General features: G+C 34.8%; 1 protein-coding gene across 1 annotated transcript in view; it reads left to right on the top strand.

Moving 5' to 3' along the window:
* The window catches only part of LOC112934850 (protein FRG1), a 46,372-nt gene extending 26,359 nt beyond the window's left edge, over positions 1–20,013 (top strand). The window contains 7 exon segments of the mRNA XM_072764942.1: positions 15,013–15,077; positions 19,241–19,349; positions 19,352–19,459; positions 19,462–19,516; positions 19,518–19,630; positions 19,633–19,808; positions 19,810–20,013. Of these exon segments, the coding sequence (XP_072621043.1) occupies positions 15,013–15,077; positions 19,241–19,349; positions 19,352–19,459; positions 19,462–19,516; positions 19,518–19,630; positions 19,633–19,808; positions 19,810–20,013 (830 nt within the window).
* Positions 20,014–21,706: the final 1,693 nt, after the last annotated feature.

The following is a 21,706-nucleotide window of genomic DNA, read 5'->3' as shown; positions in this document are numbered from 1 at the left end:
AGCATCAACTCTTGTCTAGAATGACATTAAGAAAAAAAAATAGTCATTTTGAGCCATGTGAAATTTGAGACAGCATTCACATATACATATCCTTTAGGTAAATGAGTTACATAAAATTGAAGTTTAGTGGAAAATATATTAACATATAAAATTTGGAGTCTGAATTTGGACAGGTGTAAGGTGATTTCTCATTGTGGTTTTGATTTGAATTTCACTGATAAGTGATGTTGAGCATCTTTTCATGTGTCTGTTGGACATCTGTCTTCTTTGGAAAAAATGTCTATTTGTCTCTTTTTTTTTCTTTAAAGATTTTATTTATTTATTCATGACACACACACACACACACACACACACACACAGAGGGAGATAGAGAGGGGCAGAGACACAGGCAGAGGGAGAAGCAGGCTCCATGCATGGAGCCCGACATGGGACTCGATCCCAGGTCTCCAGGATCAGGCCCTGAGCTGAAGGCAGCACTAAACCACTGAGCCACCCAGGCTGCCCTGTCTCCTCATTTTTTAATTGGATTGTTTGGTTTTTGGATGTTGAGTTGTATAAAAATCAAAAAGACAAAAAAAAAGAAGCAAAAAGACATAAGTGTTGGCAAAAATATGGAGGAAAGAGAATGCTTTTACACTGAAGGGAATATAAATTGGTGAAATATCTAGGAAAACAGTACGGAGGTTACTCACAAAGATAAACATAGAAATATCATATGATCTAGTAATTCAACTGCTGGGTATTTACCCAAAGAAAATGAAAACACTAATTCAATGAAATATATGAATCTTTATGTTTATTGCAGCATTATTTACAATAGCCAAGACATAGAAGCAATCCAAGTGTCTGTCAACAGATGAATGGATAAAGAAGGGGCATGTGTATGTATATATATGTGTGTGTGTGTGTGTGTGTGTGTGTGTAATGGAATATTACTCAGCTATAAAAAAGAATTTTCCCATTTGCAACAAAATGGATGATGGATCTAAAGAGTATAAAGAGCCTGGGCGGCTCGGTGGTTGAGGGTCTGCCTTTGGCTCAGGGTGTAATCCCAGGGGTCCTGGGATCGAGTCCCACATCAGGCTCCCTGAAGGGAGCCTGCTCCTCCCTCTGCCTGTGTCTCTGCCTCTCTCTCCTTGTCTCTCATGAATAAATAAATAAAATCTTAAAAAAAAAGAGTATAATGCTAAGTGAATAAGTCAGAGAAAGATAAATACCATATGACTTCACTTACGTATGGAATCTGAGAAAACAAAACAAATGAACAAGGAAGCAAACAAAAGACCAGACTCTTAAATAAAAAGAACTGGTAGTCATCAGAGGGGAGGACAAAATAGATAAAGGAGATTAAAGGCACAAATTTCTATTGATAAAATAATAAGTCATGGGAATGAAAAGAACACAGGGAATACAGACAATAATACTGTAATAACATTTGGTGATAGATGGTGACTTACACTTATCATGGTGAGCCCTGAGCAAGGTATAGAATTGTCCAATCACTACATTGTACAGTGGAAACTTATATAATAGTATGTTAATTGCAATTCAATACAAGAATTGGTATATTTCAGCATACACATGGTGTTAAAGTCACAAGTCTCTCATTTAAGAGATTTAGTTTAGATTGGATGGAATGCTACTACACTTAGAATTTGAAGAGAGGAGGAAGTCCCAGAAAAAGGGAATAAGAAGTCATAGCCCATGAGATTTATGAAACACCAATAAAACGTATTCACCTAGAACCAAAATTAGTAAGAGTTTCAAGAAGGAGTGACTAATCAACTATATTACATGCCCTGACAGACCAATTAAGATGAGGGCTGAGAGCTGAACATTGGATTTAGCAACTCTGACAAAAATAATCTCAGTTTAGTGATCAGAATCAAAGCTTGAATAGAGTGAATTCAAGAGAACATTAGAGCTTAGTCACCTTGCATAACTGACAATTTACATCAATTGAAGAGTAACTCCCCATTTTCCACTTCCTCCAGCCCCTGGCAATCTCCATTCTATCTCTTCATGATCCTGATTTCAATTCTTTTGTATATCTATTCTGAACAAGTTCTAAAGATCTGCCGTATAAGATAGTATCTATAGTTGTTTTTTTTTTTTATCTAAGATTTTATTTATTTACTCATGAGAGACACAGAGAGAAAGACAGAGACATAGGCAGAGGGAGAAGCAGGATCCATGCAGGGAGCCTAATGCCAGACTTGATCCCAGGACCTCGGGGATCACAACCTGAGCCAAAGGCAAATATTCAACCACTGAGCCACCCAGGTGTCCCTTAAAATAGTATTTATAGTTAATAATACTACATTTGCACCTAAAAAAATTGCTAATAGAGAAGGTCCAATGTTAAGTGTTAACAAGCAAACAAAAATGAAATCAAAGGGCCATAAAGAAACTTTTGGATGTGATAGATCTAGTACTTTGGATTGTGGTGATAGTTCTACCAGTTTATGCAGATGTTCAAACTCATCAAGTTGTATACACTAAATATATGTAATTTTTATCAATTATATCTCAATAAAGCCAGGAATGGGAGAGAACTTTATAGGAGAGAAACTTTAGCAAGTTATATAGAAAAATCTCTTAAGCACCTTGGCCATAAGTGAGGTTATATTTACTACGCTTTCTCCTTTTTTCACAACAAATGGAGAATGGTTTTAATCAACTTTCAAGTAAGGGGTTAAGTATTTGGGATTTTAATCTCTGTTCTTTTTTTAAAATGTAAAAGCAGTTAGTTGACTATAGAACATCCATTCCCATTCTTTAAAGGTTCCTGAAAGTGTTGTCAATCTTGAATTCATTAGATAATTTTGATGCATGTAAACAAAATTATATATCTCATGCTCATATTTAAAAGTAAGATTTTTTGTTTGAACATGCAAAAATGCAGTTACTAGGAATAATTTGATGTCTCACTTCTTTAGTATAATAATAAGTTAATTGTTTTCTCATTCAGCCTCTGTTCCATATTCAATGGGGAAAAAAGACCCACATTTTCCCTAGTTTTTTTTGAAATTACAGTTCTTAGTCATATAGTTACTAAGATGTGTCCTTCTGGGATGCTTCAGTGGAGCAGTCAATTAGCATCCAACTCTTGGTTTTGGCTAAGGTCTTGATCTCAGGATTGTGGATTGAGCCCTGTGTTGGGCTCCCTGCTCAATGTGGAGTCTGCTTGAGATTCTCTCTCTCTCTCCCTCTCTCCTTCCCCAACTGTGCTCTCTTGCTCTCTCTCTAAAATGGACAATTAAAAAAAAATGTGTCTTTCCTCCCTACCCTCCAAAAAAACTCATGCAATTTTAGAGAAGTTTATTTTTAAGAACCACTTTTTAAGAATAAATCTATTTTTTAAAAAAGACTTTGTCTATTTATTCATGAGAGACACAGGGAAAGAGAGAGAGGCGGAAACACAGGCATAGGGAGAATCAGGATCCATGCAGGGAGCCCAATGTGGGGCTCGATCCTGGGTCTCCAAGATCAGGCCCTGGGCTGAAGGCGGCACTAAACTGCTGAGCCACCCGGGCTGCCCAAGAATAAATCTATTTTAATAGTAAACTCGTCTTGCATGCTATTGAATCAGAACTAGAATTTAAGTGACTAATAACCAGGAAATGATTGTGTGATCTTGCCAAGAAAAATTCAAAGTTAAGTAATTTAAGATTAGTAATTATCCAAGTATTTTTCCTTCCTCTTGTAGGTCAGAGGATGAGCTAGATTAGACCTGGTGTCTTGTGAAGCTTTTCTATAACATAGTTACAGTTATGTGTCCAAAATATTTATTTTCTTGATAATCTCAATCTTTTTATTAATATTTAATGAAAGGCACTACATTTTTTAACTGAACACATACTAAATGTAAGATGCAAAGCCAGGTGCTAACTATACAAATAACTATGTAAACTTGTGGGTAATCAAGATATATTCATGTTTGTATGTTAACTACAATCTGTAATATACTAATAGTATTCTGAATATGTAAAAATTGTCTCAAATTACTGATGTCTACTATATTCTAAAATTAGAAACTACTAAGTCATGAAATAATATGACATTTGCATCAGTAATATTTTTATGGTTCTAAATTATATTAAAATGGGGTAACAGACAGATTTTATATCTCACTATTTTAAAAAATAAGTATCAATTCATCTCATTGTTTTTCTTAATGGGCTAGGCTATTTCCCAGCTGGAATAGACCTGGGTCCTCTGAGTTGTTTTTTTTTTTTTTTTTTTTTTAGTATTGTTATAGCCATGTGTCCAAGATATTTATTTTCTTTATGATTGATAGCACTTTTTCATGAAGTCTTGCTTAAAATTTTATTGTATACTGAATGGAAGAGATGTTGACAAATAGGTTCTGTTAATGCTAATATTCCCTACTTATCCTGAAAATCAGCAGGCAAAGACTGAGAAATAAATAGTTTGCATCTACTCATCAATGAAAACTTACAGTGAGTCTCAGGAGAATAGAAAAAGGCAAGAGACACAATGATTTTGAGAAATATTGGCAGAGTGAGGAGGGGGAAGGTCTCAGTCCAGGAATATTTAGGTCTTGATTAAAACTCAGTTCTTGGAAAACAAACAAACAAACAAACAAAAAAAACCTCAGTTCTTGGCCCACCAGCAAAGAGTCATCTGTAAGGACCTACGTTTCTTGTTGATGATTGGTATAATTTTGCAGTCATCTTTCATTGCAAAGAATATTTTACATTGTTACAAAGAAAGACTGTGTAAGATAATTTAGATTAAAAAAATTTAACTCTCTCTGACCTCTAATCTGCATCACCATCATCGAAATGGGAATCAGGGGATCCCTGGGTGGCGCAGTGGTTTGGCGCCTGCCTTTGGCCCAGGGCGCGATCCTGGAGACCCGGGATCGAATCCCACATCGGGCTCCCGGTGCATGGAGCCTGCTTCTCCCTCTGCCTGTGTCTCTGCCTCTCTCTCTCTCTCTCTCTCTGTGACTATCATAAATAAATTAAAAAAAAAAATTAAAAAAAAAAAAAAAAAGAAATGGGAATCAGTACTGTGATAGACCTAAACAGGATTCAAATCTATTATACTTGGTGTTTTATTTTCTCTTTATGGTGATAGGATATTATAATGTAGAAGATATCTTCACTGTTATCTTCCCCAATTGACTAATCATGTAATAATTCTATAATTCCCTCATCTATTCAGTCCATCTGTGCTTTGTATTTAATATCCTCAAGTTTAACAGTTCTTGCTTTCCTTGCATATTATGGCTTAAGCAGTCTGTTAAAAAAAAGTTTCATATTGCTCTCTCAATATTGGTAACAGTAGAAGGACAAACATTGCCTGACAGTCCAGAATAATTTGGAAATTTCAACTAACCAGCAATACTATCACTTCAACTTAAGATCAATATTAGTTACTTTTAATAATTTGCCCTAGCAAAAAATTTTCTGTCATTATTATTGGATATAACAGTGCTACCAAAAAGGCTTATATCATTATTCAATAATTTAATTAAACAAGGGGCTAGTAAATTCTAACTGTTGTATAAAAAGCATTCTAAAGTGAACCTGAGCCCTACTGCAAGATTCTTTTGTTTTAGGGCATAATTCTCTTCATAATGAGGACTTTTTACTAGTTAAGACAAGTTAGGTTGCAGTTGATAGTATGGTAGATTGCAAAAATAGCAATACTTCACCACTCTTCATATTATACTCCTTTACATTGTGATTTTGCAATTATTTCCATCAAGAATTGGAATTTGGAGCACCTGTGTGCCTCAGTTGGTTTAGTGTCTGACTCTTGATCTCAGGGTTGTGAGTTCAATCCCTGCACTGGGCTCTATGCTGGTTGTGGAGCCTACCTTAAAAAAAAAAAAAAGGCTGGAATTTATTTTTTCATCCCTTGAATCTGAATAGGCTTTGTGATTTCTTTTGCCAAGAGAATGGTGGAAAATGGAACAGTGTATAAATCCCAAGCCTATACTTCAGGCTGCCCTTCTGTCTTCCTTCTCCTGGAGATCTCCTGGCTGCCATTTGAACAAGCCTGGACTAGCTTTCTGTAGGTACAGAAACAATATGGTGACAGAAGAGGCATCCACCAGAAGTTGTCCTAGTCTAGGCATTAGCTGGTCCGGTATGTAACTACAAAGATGTAGAAGCAAGTCCAGCCAACATCAGTGTGCCTACCTACCGTTAAATCAGCAGACTTGCCCAGGCGACTCATGGACTCTCATGCAATCATAAAATGCTGTCTTAAGACAGCAGATTTTGTGGTGCTTAACAGCAGCAAAAGCTAACTGACTCAGGTAGAAAGAAACCCAAGAAAAGGTAAGAAATTATTTTAATCTTAATGAGACACCACAGAACAGCTACAGGAATGCCAGTGATGAAGACCCCATAGGAACTACTGGGACAGGTGTCACATGTTCTAAGGACTTTTATGTGTCTCGGTCAACTAGGGCTAGGGTTACATTGCACAAAAAGACAGCCCCTTGGGAGAACTACTGAGAATATTACCAGAAAAGGGGGCTTAAGAAAGATAGCTATCATCACAAAATCTCGTTCAGGTACGAGAAAACTGTAGTTTCAGTTACAAATAGTACATTATCTATTAATACTCATCCCTGCTTCTATGCAGACCGCCTCTGTGGTCCCTAATATATATTCTGTTACACCATCCTCTGATGTGAACCTGAATGCATATTCGAATTTCCTCTCTCATCTAGTTTTATAATTTAATACTCTGGTAACTCCCAGTTGGTTTTGTCAAAAGAAAGTTTCTCATACCATATATGATATTCTTTCATGACAGCAAAATATAGAAAAAAGAAGGATCCCTTTTTAATATTCAAGTGTCCAGAATCCATGAGACTCAAGGACATAAAATTACCTACTATGTGCAAGGTAGCCAGCCTAAGCATGCATACACACTCTTTGAATGCCATGTCAATTTATGTTCTGGCTCAATCACCTTATGATTAATTTCCACCAACTATATGTTCATAAAATTCATGTGAATCCAGGAAAAAATAAAGACATTCGTTTTAAATTTAAGACCTGAATCACTGACTACATTTTTCTTAGAAATAAGTTCTCTAGCTTGTAGAGATATGACCTAAAAAGTATGCTAAAATGTTTTATTACAAAATATATTTGTTACGCAAAACCAAGAATAGAAAGACATTTTTTTTAAATTCCCATTATTCAGGAGTTTTAGGTTTGAAAAATTTTAGATTAAAAATTATAGCTAAATTTCTCTAAACTTAAATACAAAAATCAAACCTTTGAATCTATTATGTTTTTGAAAGTGTGTGGATAAATATTAGCATTTTTGGTGGTTCCCTCTATGATAATCAACTGTAGTCATTTTTGTGCAAATGAAGGATGGTAATAAATTTCCAAAAGAGAAAGGTTTTCCTAAATGTGGTGGCCCTGAAAAGATGCAGGTTATGTGTTTTGGGTTTCATTTTGGAACAGACTGTTCAGTCTAGAAAATAATAAAACCAAGTATATGTTCCATATATATTTCTACTGGAGGGTTCATTTCATATTATTTTCAAATGATCAGTTTTGCCTAATTTTTTTCTACAAGATGAATTTTACAATGCATGGTAATTTCAGATTGTTTGAAGAAAAGATGCTAAGAAGTTTGTGACAAAAATTTAATGTATTAGATATGTTGTAAAATGCTACTTCCAGCTTGAGCATATACATTTACAAAATAAATAAATGGACACAATATTACTTAATATGCTCTCTTCTTTGTAAATACTTTCTGTTTATGTCTGTTATCAGTCCATTTATAAAGAAATCATTATTTATACATCAAAACGTATATCCTTCAAGCAACTTGAAAAAAATGTACTTTTTAAACTAGTGGAATTTTCTTTTTTTCCTTTTACTTTTCTTGAAAGAAAGAGAATGAGTGAGAGGAGGGGGAGAGAGAGAAATCTTAAGCAGGCCCCAAGCCAGCATTGAGCCCAACCCGAGTCTGGATCTCACTACTCTGAAATCATGACCTGAGCCGAAATCAATAGTCAGAGGCTTAAGCGACTGAGCCATCCAGGTGCTCCAAAAGTGAATTTCTATTGACAGTTATTTCACTGAAGGGCCCTGGTGAATTTTATCCAAAACAATAGTGTTAAGAAACAACTATCTGGGAACTAGATGTGCACAATGTTACTAGGTGCTATTGCTTCTAACCTTTGTTTCTAAGTTTTTCAGCAAAATTTCAGGTCTAGGAAATACACATTTGTAAGCACAAGTCATCTATACTTACTATCTCTGTATCTATACTCAACACCACGGTTCATACCGATAGCTCCAATTCCAGTTCAACTCCTCAAGCTTCATTCAATTTTCCTTCCTCCCTTTCCTTGTTTGTAATTCTTCTGATAGTGGCTCTCAGTATTCAAAATATAATACATTTACTTACCTTTTCAGTCCTAGACTATCAAAAGATGCATACGTAGTTTTGTTAGATATTGCCAAACACTTCTCCAAAAGAATTTCTCAGCAAGAACTTCATTTTGTCTTCATTCCTAAGAGGAGATTTTTATGGGTTGAACTACCCCCACCACACCAGGGACTTTTAAGATATAACTCCATTGTCTTTTGGCTTCCCTGGTTTTTGAAAAGAAAAAGATATTGTAATTCTAATCCCTATTTCTCTCTGTGTAATTTTTTCCTTCTGACTTCAATTTTTTTCAACTTTATTGGGGTATAGTTGACAAATGGAAATTATATATACTTAAGATGTGCAACTTGATATTTTTGTATATGTAGACATTGTGAAATGATCATCCCAATCAACAAACTAGCTGATATTTCCATCATCTTACGTAACTTTTTTTTTTTTTTTTTGGCGAAAACACTTCATATCTACCCTCTTACTAAATTTCAAGTATGCAGTATAGTATTGTTTACTGTAGTCACCATGCTGTACATTAGATTTCCAGACCTATTATTCATCTTTCATAATTGAAATTTTGTCACATTAAATAAACATCTCCCCATTTTCCTTTATCCCCAAACTGCTAGCAACTACCATCAGGCTCAGTGTTCCTAGGAGTCCAACTATTTAAACCCTAAATATAAGTAAATTCATGCAAAATTTGTCTTTCTGGGTCTGGCTTATTTCACTTAGTGCAATACCCTCCAGGTTCTCGTAGGATTCCAATTGCAGTTTGATATCATCTAAGAGCTTTGGAATGTTCTGGGTTTAGTGGTTGTTACTGTTTTTATTTTGTGTCATTTCCTAGGTTGTTTCAAGTCTAACAAGCCTTCTGAAGCCATTCTGTCTTTCTGTCCATTGTCATTATTATTGTTGTTAGAGTTTCCATTGACTCTTTCTTGTCCTTTCCATTTCACCCCTGGTATTTATGGAGGACCATCCCTCTTTTACACTAGACATCTTTACATACCAAGCATTATTATTCTAGCACCCTTATCTCATAGTGCCAACATCTGGTTAAGTTTATGTTTATTGTTCTGTCTCCTGACAGTGTGTTATTTATTATCCTGCTTTTGCGTTTGTCTCAAATTTCTTATTAAATTCTGGTCATCATGTAAAAAACAAGACCGAGTTATATAGCATTTGTGCCTGAAAATGAAAATACTTGTTCCTGTGCTACATTTTTAGTTTGGCTTTTGATTCAACCTCCTCCAGGGTTGTGCTGGTTTTGAGATTTGTTGTTTATACTGTTAACTTCTATCCACCCACTTCAAGTTTTCCCAGCATTACCTCTGGTTAGGATTGCAGCTTGGTTGCTGCAGGGATTTTCTTCAATGCTGCTCTTCCATGGTTAAGTTTCAAACCTCCCTGTTTCCTGGTCCCTCTCAGAGGGAAGTTCCATGTATGTGTCCCTCTCCCGATGTCAGACTGTGGCTGCTTTTCACTCAATGTTTATTACCATGCCAGCAGAATCTAGGTTGGGCCTCAAGGAAGTGTGGCTTCCATGGTGATGCTACTCTTAACTCTCATGGAAGCCAAACTCTGCCTTTCTTGGCAGTTCTTATGCAGGAGAGGATTTCTTATCTTTTCTTCAGAAGTAAGGAATCTCTATGATTTCCTGTCCTCAGCCAGCAGCAAACTTTTTATTTTTTTTATTTTTTTGGATTTTGTTTTGTCTTTAGTTCCTCTCCTCTAGCCACATAGGACCTTCACATGTGCTCACTGAGATTGCTGCCTTTCTCTAGTAGCTTAAATGTTTGTACTATAGAGTATAATTGTTCTTCTAGGCCATTTTTCTTCCTTCAATGTCAGCAAGTTTTGTCCTTCGGGTCTTACCATTGAGGAAGGTTTTCTTCAGTGCCTACCTCACCCCTAACTATTGTCCTAAGTAGCCAGTAGAGATGTATGAAGACAACATGCAAATGCAGCCTATCTCCTTTTGTGTTGAAAGCTCAGAGGGATTCTATTCTCTCCCCCTAGCCCACACTCAATGTTTAGAACCTTTTAAAGTACTGTAGTCACATTATTTTGTTCCAATCAGGCAGTGCTTGTTGTTCACTTGGCTCATGCTCTGCTAGGGTGATCCCGTGTTGGTGTTCCATTTCTCTTTGGAGGAGCTAGTTTTTCCAAAGTGTTCAAGCTACTTGCTTGCCCTGAAACCTCTGTTTTACAATAAGCTGAGGAAAACTTATGATTTTTATCCAGCTTTTTCTTGTTGTGAGGACAGAAAGTCTTACCAGCTTTCCACATCCTTTGTGGAAGTAGAACCGGGAGGAACACAATTTTGAGACTTATTCCACATATTTTTTTTTTTTTCTTAGAGGACCTCGGTCAGATTAAGTCCTTATTGCCCACAATACTATATCTACTCCTCACTGATCCTTTACTGATTTTTCACACTTCCCTGTCACTTATCCTGCTTTCTCTACTCCTCTCACATCTTTCTGGGATTTCCTCCTACATAAACAAACTGTCACTGGTTGGTAGACAGGACTTAATATCAGCAGCAAATTAATAAGTTATCCTTCTAATACTGTTCTTAAACCATTTGTTGTATACATTGCCCTGTCCTACATAATCCTGAACCTGTGTACTATTTCTTATAGATTCTGTCATAAATTATATTCTCTTTTATTTAAAATTTTACATCCATAAAGACCTATAGAAAAGATGTTTCTGAATTAAGTAAGAATTTCATTTAACTATAATGCACACACTTTGAAAACATCCCATCCCTCCAAATTCACTTATAAGTAGCTAGATCAGGAAAAAAGCTATATACTAGGAAAAATATATACCATATTTTCTCTAAATTTCATGGATTATGGGAGAAAGTGCACAATTCTGAGTTTTGGCATTGCATTTCTGGACAAGAGGCTCAGAGCTCAACTCTTTATCTGAAGTTCTTTGGTCTTGAAAATACAGTCCTAGGGGATCCCTGGGTGGTGCAGTGGTTTAGCGCCTGCCTTTGGCCCAGGGCGCGATCCTGGAGACCCGGGATTGAATCCCACGTCGGGCCCCTGGTGCATGGAGCCTGCTTCTCCCTCTGCCTGTGTCTCTGCCTCTCTCTGTGTGTGTGACTATCATAAATAAATCATAATTAAAAAAAAAATCTGACCAAATTATGGCTATACCTTTCATCTGAACTCTGCCTAAAATCATGATAGGACTTTAATGTATTTATTTATAAGAGAATTAAGAACAGTATTTTATTTTATTTTGCTTGGTTTAGTTTAGAAAGAAAATCAAGCTTTTAAGTTGAAGACTATTTTATTGCTTATATAATCAAGCACTTCCACAACGACCAAATATATTATTTAAAGTCATAGGGGGAACTGGCAGTTAATAATTCAGGGAGGAAGGGGTGGATCTCATTTACTTTACAATTCAACTTTCTGCGATTTAAAAAACTAACACATTTCCTGAATTTTAGAGAAAGTTAACTTTTTTTTTTTTGGTACCACAAACATATTCGTATCAACTTTTCAGTTGGAAAATTTTAACTTTTTTTAAGGAACTAGAAGATAATTAGTAAATATATTTTATTTTCTTAAATATGGCTTATTAATTCTACTCCTGGTATACATCTTATTTCACATAGCTTAAATATATGATCCAACCATACTTTAATCTTTCCTTTCAAACTAATGATGAAATCTGAATTAACAGTGAGCATTCTGCTACCAGTAAAAGAAATATCACAGTAGAAGGACAAAAATAAGTGGCAAAAACATGGATGCTTTTTATCCTCTATGTCAAGTTATTCCTCATCTAAAAACAGATTTTATAATGTGATTTATTGTCCTGTCAAAATGGAATATACAATATATTTAAAATTATGAATATAAGTTTCTCATCTTAGAGTAATGGAGATTGAATTTTCTCTTCATTACCCATGCTAAATTATTGGATTAATTTAACTATTTTAGTAAAGAGGTTTGCATAGAAGACAAAAAGGACAGCATTAATAATGGTGATAATAGTACATAGAGAAGTAGACAGAAACATATAGAGAAAAAAATGTAAATGGTTACGAAAATTACTGTGTTGCTTACCTATATATATATATATTGATGACTGAAGAATAATTTACCCTAATCTTACAAAAGCTCCCTGTATTACATTCTGAAAATGATGTTCTGCAATTACGCGAGTTCATGTCCCTATAGGGTACTTATGAAGCAGGATAAGTTACATGAAACAAAATAAAACAAAAAACGACTTTGGATATTATGGAAAAGGATTTGTTTTAGAATTAGCTAAAAATAAAAGCAAATGATACATCCAATTTTGTATTCTGTCAATAAGGAAAGAGCAGTTTCTGTATTACTTTTGCTTTTCACAGCAAAAGGATGATTTAACAGGAAAGAGAAGACTGGATGAGATCAAGAATCAAGGACTGGAGGTTTCACACATAAATGCATGAACACACACCAGGACACACAGAGACTCACACACAAAATGTTATCTTGGGATTTAGGTATTAAACCAGATTTCTAATTACATAGTGATCATCTGTATCAAAATACCTAAAATACGTAATTTTTAAAGTTATGCATCAAAAATTAGCTATATTTACTATTTTCCTCATAAAAATGTGTCTCCCCAAAGCACCTGTCACACCTGTAATTTTAAATTAGTTTTTTGTGACTATTAACCTAATAACTCTTTATCTGTTAAATCACTGGTGATACGGATCATAGTCATGTTTGTCCAACGTAACCTCAGGGTATAGCCCAGTGCCTACAACATGTAGACACTTAATAGATATCTATTGGATAAATGTGAATGTTTAAAGAAATGAAAGGATGCGTTCTTGAATGTGTCAGTTTTCCAAACAGTGATAGAAATATAAATAACTTTTCTTGGTATAAAATCCGTACTGAGCTCTAGGTTAAAATTCCAGATGCTCAGTAGATATTTCTGTCAGAATATCTCACAACTCAAATCAGTGAAGTAACTAAAGACTTTGGATTATGTTTATGATGTTTATGACTCAAAAAATGTACAATTACTTTTCTACTTCTATAGCATAAAAAACAAATATTGCTACCAAACCAAACTGAGATTTTATAAGTACAGGATATCATTCCCCTTTAAGAAAATCTCAGTATACTCACCACTGATCCTCCAGGCAATATCTCAATATTGCAGAGAACTTGCAAACAGGGTTTCAAGTCTGGTCCTGCCAAATGTTCCCAGAGAAACTGTTGAAAACCTCACTGCCTCAAGTACCTCCACTATATATACGTAGTGTTTACCATTTGCTTAAAGCAACTTAATATTCACTTCCAAAACACAAAAATCCTCAAAGAATGAAGTTTGACTCCTACCAGACCAGGCAAACAATGACCAATAAACATAATTAATCAGTTAAGTTGTAGATCAGAGGGCGTCAAGTACTATTCAAAAAAGACATTAAGATAGAGTAGGATTGAGAGCTCAATATTAGAAGGACAGGCTGCAATTTTAAAAAGACAGTGAGACATCTTCAAGAAGGTTCACTTGGGCACAAACTTATAGACAGTGAGGGTGTTAAACATAGCTATGTGGGAGAATAAGCCAAGTATAGGGAAAAGTCAGTGCAAAGGACCTGTGGTAAGAGCAACCATGATGTAAACAAAGAAGATCAAGGAAGCCTATGTGGCTGGAATTGAGTGAGTCACGGCAATCATGCAGGAACTTCTCCATTTTTAAAAAATCTTGTCATCTTTTCCTTAGTTCTCAAGATGTTGATGAACACATATTTTATTGTAAAAGAATCAAAATTATATATGTTCTTTTAAAGTATCATTTAAGGGAAGCCCGGGTGGCTGAGCGGTTTAGTGCCTGCCTTCGGCCTGGGCGTGACCTGGAGACCAGGGATCGAGTCCCATGTTGGGCTCCCTGCATGGAGCCTGCTGCTCCCTCTGCCTGTGTCTCTGCCTCTCTCTCCTCTCTGTGTTTCTCATGAATAAATAAATAAAATCCCCCCAAAAAATGAGTCTACCCTCTTAAAAAAAAAGTATCATTTAATATTCAATTTTGTTTGTATGTCTCATACAGCTTATAAAACACCAACAGTATTTTTCCTAAAGTGATTAGAGGTTAATATGATTTTCTTTCACACCATCATGTCTCTTAATTGATATTACCTTAGGTCAAATTTACATTCTCCTCTCCAAAAACAAATTTATTTCAGAGTTTCCTATTTGGTAATGGTCACAGAAGAACAGAACAGCATAGTTGTCTTTTGCTTTTCTGTCTCCCTAATTCCTCTCATCTATTTAATCTACTAGTACTAGACTTTGCTTACCTTTTCTCTAAAAACAATCTTTTCCATTCTCAGGTCTAATTCTTTATTTTTTAAAGATTTTATTTATTTATTCATGAGAGATACAGAGAGAGAGAGAGGCAGAGACACAGGCAGAGGGAGAAGCAGGCTCCCTGTGGGGAGCCTGATGCAGGACTGGATTCTGGGATGGCAGGATCATGCCCTGAGCCAAAGGCAGACACTCAACCACTAAGCCACCTGGGTGCCCCAGTTCTAATTCTTATTTTTTTTTATCCCTTACAACTCTATCATAACAGCCTTACAGAGCCTGCCAGCTTCTAGTTCCCAAACTACTTTTTACACCACTTTCACATTCACTGAGGTGAGTGTACAATCCTCCGTTAAACTATTCTAGCAGGACAAATCAATAACTAACTGGTGGATGTGGTTACAGCAGCTCTTGAATCTCAGCATCCATCAGCCCCTCCTAGTCTGTCCCTTTTTAGTTGGGTAGGAATTTAGCTCAGGCTCCAAGGGGGCTAATTGTATGTTGACACACACCAGCATAGTATTTTTAGTGGCTTTTCAATATTGTTAAGCCAAAATGCTCACTTCCAGTGCTGACTGAAGCAGCAGAAAAAGTAATGAGAAGCCTGATTTATGATCATATTTAAGAGACAAGATTGTAAAGGTGAGGATAATCGTAGGGTGGGAAACTTGCAGGATGAATGGAGTTAGAGAGTAAAGGTTGATGCGACACCCTAAAGGTGACATCATCTCCTCCCAGAGAAACCAAAGAAAAGCCAAGTGCCCAGGTGCTTCAGAAGAAAAGATAACATCTTTTTCCAACAAAGATTGGATTACGTTTGCAGTGATTTCATGAATAAAGTATATTAAACGTCCCATTGCTTGAAATGTCAAAGATACAAAAAAATCAAATCTATGAAAAGGAAAGCCTAAAATAGAAAAGGTATAGTTGTGTCACTGTCATATTCCATTTAAATTGAACTGAATTTGGATTAAATGCCTAAAGAAAAGGCTGAAATAAGAATTAGAACTTAGGCACAGATAGACTATTTTCCATTCACATAAAAGAGAAATCAGGTTCCGACAAGTGCATGATTTTTCTTAACATGACATTTTTCTGTCTCAAATATTTACTCATTCTGTATCCTACAATTTAACACATGATTTATAACTCTCAAATAATTTGTGTAATATAACCACATTATAAACTTGGATGACTTGGTGAGCTAGCATGATGTCACAAAAGAAGGATCAGACACTTCTTCTCGATTTAAGACTCAGGTCAATGAAATTTTAAGCAAGACATTTTATCTTGATAGATTTCACTGATTTACATTTGAAATTATTATGTTGACTTCTTGATCTCTTGGGCTCAGCTCTGCAGAAAGAGTAGCCTTGAGAACAAAGAAATATATATACATATATTCTCAACTTTCAATTGAAAAGCCATATAATTCAATTGGAAAGGAAAACGCAGCTCATTTATTTCAATTATTTCTATTAAACCAAGATTTGTGACTAGATGGTCAGGGCAATTCTCCCAAGGTCACCCTTACATGCTATGTTCACTATGTGTAAAACCAAAACAGTAATTTAAGGAACTCCAGAAGGTATGTGAGTCCATTACAAAAATCTACTTAGCTACATTTGTTAGAATTAAAAATGAGAAAAAGTTAATGCTTCCTGCAGAACTTTAATTTCTGAAAATGCTAAATATACATATACATCTGTTCTTTTTCCTATCCTATCAACATGGTCATAATTAAGTTACTGTCTCAAATTCAACATGGCATGCATATTCATGAAAAGTGAACTAAGTCTCTTCAACAGAAGGATAGAATATATATCTTATAATTCTTTGTCAATTATTAAGTTAAATACATTAAAAGTAATTTATATATATATATATATGAAGTTTTTATAACTGGGATAAAAACTATGTGCAAAAAATTTATTATATTCTTGACTATATTACAAAGTAAAAATACAGAACTTAAAAGATTATTTTAATGCAATTTTAATGATTTTCAGAAGCATGTGACCTGAGTGTCTCTTTCTCTCTCAGCTCTCTAAGGAGAAGATTCAAACAAAAGACATAAAGGAAATCTCAAATAACTGGGTACCAAAACCATCTCACAGAACACCTCTGTGGCAAGCAGAATTCTAAGATGGCCCCATGATCTCTACTTTTTATTACTAAATTGATGATTAGGATATACTACATGATAAAATATATTTTATCATAGAAATAATTGAAATAAATGAGCGGAGTTTTACTTTCCAATTGAATTTCCAGAAGTAATTACAGTTACTAATCAAATGACCACATGATCAGTAGATATCCAGGTGGGCCAAGCTTAATCAGGCAAGTCCTTTAAAAGCAGCAGTTTCTCAGGTGGAAATTTAAAAAAGAAAGTAAGAGAAATCTAACTGTAAGAATATTAGGAGAGAGAAAGAGAGGAAGAGAGATTTCATTGCTGGTTTAAAGATGGAGGAGGTCATCTGGAAAGGACCTGAAACCTAAGAATGATCCTAGTTGACACTCACTGCAAAAATTAAGACCTATTCCTACAACAGATTGTTTTGAATTCTGCCATATAACATAAAGGAGCTTTAAAGTACATTCTTTCCCAAAACCTCCAAATAAGAGGCTATTCCAGTGAAGACCCAGATCTTAAATTTGTGAGGTATTATGTAGAGCACCCAGTAATGTCCACTCAGACTTTTGACTTTCAAAACTGTGCAATAATAAATGGGTAGTATCTTAAGCTGCTAAATTTATGGTAACCTATTATTCAAAAATAGGAAACTATTATTATTTCTAAAACCTCAGGTTCAAACCGGATATAAAAATAATCTGTAACTAAATTAGAAAGGTAATTTAGAAACAAAGCTCCAATTTTTTTTAAAGTATAGGAAAATGTGTTATGACTGGAGATCAAAAAAAGGGTAAAGAGAAAAATTAAGAAAAAAACTAAGGAAAACATGAATAAATTTGGATGCATTAAAAATCTTAGAAAAATAATTAATATTCAAAGTAGGAAGATTACACAATTTTAACATATATTAATAAAAGTGATCACTTAATAACTCTAATACAATATATTCAAATAAATGACAAATAATTAAAGGTCAATCTAATAGAAAAATTGGAAAATCATGGAAAAGGGGAAATTACATGAAAACTGAAATAGTTTATACATATATGAAAAATGCTCAATCTCAATAGGAAGTAGAGAAATACATTTTTTTTAGAAAGTGATATACTATTTTATGCCCATCATATTGACCAAAATTGAAGGCTGTTGATCCAGGTAGGTAGCCCTAGATATCAATCAGAGGAAATGTATATGTTATTTTGGAAACTGAATTGCTATACTTACTTCAGAATCTAATTTGGGATTACCTAACAATATTGAAGGTGCTTATTTCCATTAGTCAACTATCTTATTTCTAGGCTACTCCTAAGGTAAACTTTCACTAATGTTCATGTGAAGAATTGCAACCTTGCTTCTAGCGAAAAATTATAGCCTACTTAAATTGTGGTCTTCTAGCAGAATGTGTAAAATAGGAGTGATGTTAAGGTACAGGCACTAGATACTGTTCATTTTAAATTAAATAACTTATTTAACTAGTCCTAAGATCCTAAATTTCTGAATACATTATTTTCTAGCATTGCATGGAACTACCCCCATTTCTCTTTTAAATACAACTTTTCTAACATTAAGACACACACACATACACACACACACACACATACACACGCATGCTCCTATCACCAACTGTGAACTTCTTACTTATCTGGCAAATTAAAATACCTCCGTAACATGACATAAATATAATTTAAGATGTATTCTGGGAAAGTTTTCCAATCTTGAGTCATGGCACCAGAGATTCATCAAAGAACTTCCTTCCTTCCCTGATGATTCATGAAGGATGAAGGATGGCACTGGATATGGGTTATATTGGCCTTTATTTGATTGTCTGAATTAGAAATGTTGTAGGATATGGTTCATAAGAATAATGGCAATTCTGGTTGAATAACCACCAATCTTTAGTAACTCAAATGTTACCAACAAAATATTGTTTTGAGACAAGGTTTTATTTTTTATTTTATTTTATTTTATTTTATTTTATTTTATTTTATTTTATTTAGTTTTTTGTTATTTTTTTCATTTTTAAGGGCTTGAACTCATGGTCCTGATATCAAGACCTGAGCTGCAATCAAGAATCAGATGCTTAAACAACTGAGCCCCCCAGGGTCTCCTGCAACAGAGTCTTATAAAAGGAAAGTGAAAAGAGCTTTAGAAAGCAATTTTGAAAACTAAGGAGACTTTTAAAAATGTCATTAAATGCAGGATGGAGAGACACCAGGGACTCAGGAGGGACATATCTACTCCTGTTATTGCATGCACTTTCAGGGAATCTGAACTCTTTCTTCATGTTGGGGCTTCCTTTGCCTGTTTTGACTCCAATAGAGGTATTTTACCTTTAGTCAGCTCTTAATTCTTCACACAGAGTATCACCAGAACCAAGGCTGAATACTCCTATGTGAATTCCATAAAACTTCCATTCAAGGGGAACAAGGCTAAGAGTAAGAAGAAAAAGAGTAAAGAGAAGATGAGAAAAGAGATGAAGATACTCAACTTGATATTGTTGTAATCTTGTGGGTCACAACAAACTTTGGTGACATTTCAGGGATGATAGCAATTGAAATGGATAAAAGGACCTATATACATGCCTTGACAGTGGACTTTTTACACTGGGAGCGCCACATAAAGAAGTTTATGATGGCTAGTCTTCCAGAGCAGTTTACAGCTGTCATCCTGCCTGATTCCTGAATTGTGTTGAAATCTGGCTATGGAAAATATGTTGGTATCAATTCAGATGGACTTCTGGTGCATTTGGATATATAGGACCAAGAGAACAATGGGAATTCCTCTTTCAAGATGAGAAAATGGCTTTATTGACCTCAAATAGCTGCTTTATTAGATGCAATGAAGCAGAAAATATGGAAGCAAAAGGTAAAACATCAGGAGAAGAAGAAATGATAAAGATTAGATTCTGTGCTGAAAGAGAAACTAAGAAAAAAAAAAGGTGATATTCCAGTGGAAGACAAAAGAAATATTAAACAGTGTGTAATCAATTGTATAAAGAAATTTCAGAGCTTCCAAGATCATAAACCTAAAATAAAGACACTAAAATTTTCAAAAAGCCCAGAAAGATGTATTTTTGCATCAAACACTCTGGACAAGAGAGCAAAATTGAAAGCTAATAGATACTGCAAATGACTAGAATTTCTGTTTGTCTCCTCCTATTTTTTTTTTTAATAAAATAGTCACTGGAAGTGTATTTACAGTGTGTGTGTGTGTGTGTGTGTATACAGAGGACACACACGTATATATGTATATATATATACATGTATACATGGTGTGTATATACATATAAGTATATTATATATATTTTTAGATATATAATTATATCTATATAATTATATATGTATAAGTATATACAAATTATAAATATATAAAATTAAATGCAAACATTTATATTCATCCTTAGAGTATTTCTTTAGTTGGACCACCAGGTTTTTCAAGTTATCCTAAATAAAATTCATAATTTAAAATTTTTTCTTCCACTCATGGAGGTAAGGTAGATCCATATTATGAGAATTCCTACTCTCAGAGCAGATGTGTTTCTATTTTTCCTGACAACTACATCTAAAACCCCTGAAGACACATATATTTTTTCCCTGAATTTACATAGGTTTTAAATATAAAGGAAATGTAAGAAGAATTTGTAAGGTCGAAAGAAGGCATAAAGGCTAGGAATCTTGGCCCTTGAGAAATGATATGTGATGATTTTCCTGGGGTTTCATTATAACATGTATAAACAAGATTGGGTACTAGAGAAACTGGCGACATAGAAAAAACAAACAAAAAAACAGATAAAAAGAACCCCTCATGGTATTACTTGAGACATATGGAAAGTATGGATTCTACCCCCACTCTCCAGTCCCCAGCTGGGATGATATTAAGGAGGCTGAGTGAAAAGATAGGACTTTTCTAACATTTTGGAAGTAATGGTCCCTATTCACACAATATCAGAAGAAGTAGAGTCAAGAGCAGTAACAAAGGAACTATCCTCTTCATAGGGTGATTCTGAGAGAGGCCTGGGGGAGGGGCGGGTCTGAAATCTTACAACTGGCCCAGCAGTAATGATGGTCCTCTTTCCTCAAACTCAGGATGTCAATGGAACTGAGTAGTAAATATGGACTTCTAGTCACATGTGAAAGCAATAGATGTCTTATCCTTCTTGAAACAACTGTACTAAAAATTAGTGTCTCATAAAAGAAATAGAAAGTCTTAGTAAAGAAATAGAAGATATAGGGATGCCTGGTGGCTCAGTAGGTTCAGGGTCTGCTTTTCGCTCAGGTCATGATCCCAGGGTCTTGGGATTGAGCCCTATGTTAGATTCTCTGCTTAAGGGGGAGCCTGTTTCTCCCTCTTCCTCTGCCCCTCCCCCACCTCATGTGCCTCTCTCTCTCTCTCTCTCTTTCACTCTGGATCTATCACAACTAAATAAAATCTTTAAAAGAAAAGAAATAGAATATATAAAGAACCAAATGGAGACTAAAAGGAAGAAAACTACAGCAACAAGAATTTTAAAAACCATGGATGGATTTTATGCAATGAATGGGATAGAAGAAATAATTATTAGATTGGAAAATAGAATAGAAATTATGCAATCTTAACAACAGAGAGACAGTATACTTTAAAAAAAGAATAGAGCCTGAGGAACATGGGGGAGCTATAACAAAAGATCTAACATCCCAGAAAGAAAGAAGGAAGATGGGGCTCAAAACCACTTAATACAATAATGACTAAAATCTTCTTAAATATGTCAAAAAACATAACCTATGGATTTAAGAATCTAAGCAAACTGTAATAAGGAAAATCACAGAACAGACAGATGCATTACAAT

Source organism: Vulpes vulpes, chromosome 7, assembly GCF_048418805.1.
Source record: "Vulpes vulpes isolate BD-2025 chromosome 7, VulVul3, whole genome shotgun sequence".
Lineage (NCBI taxonomy): Eukaryota > Metazoa > Chordata > Mammalia > Carnivora > Canidae > Vulpes > Vulpes vulpes.
Note: the sequence above shows the minus strand (reverse complement) of the source record. Positions and strands in the feature narration are given on the sequence as shown.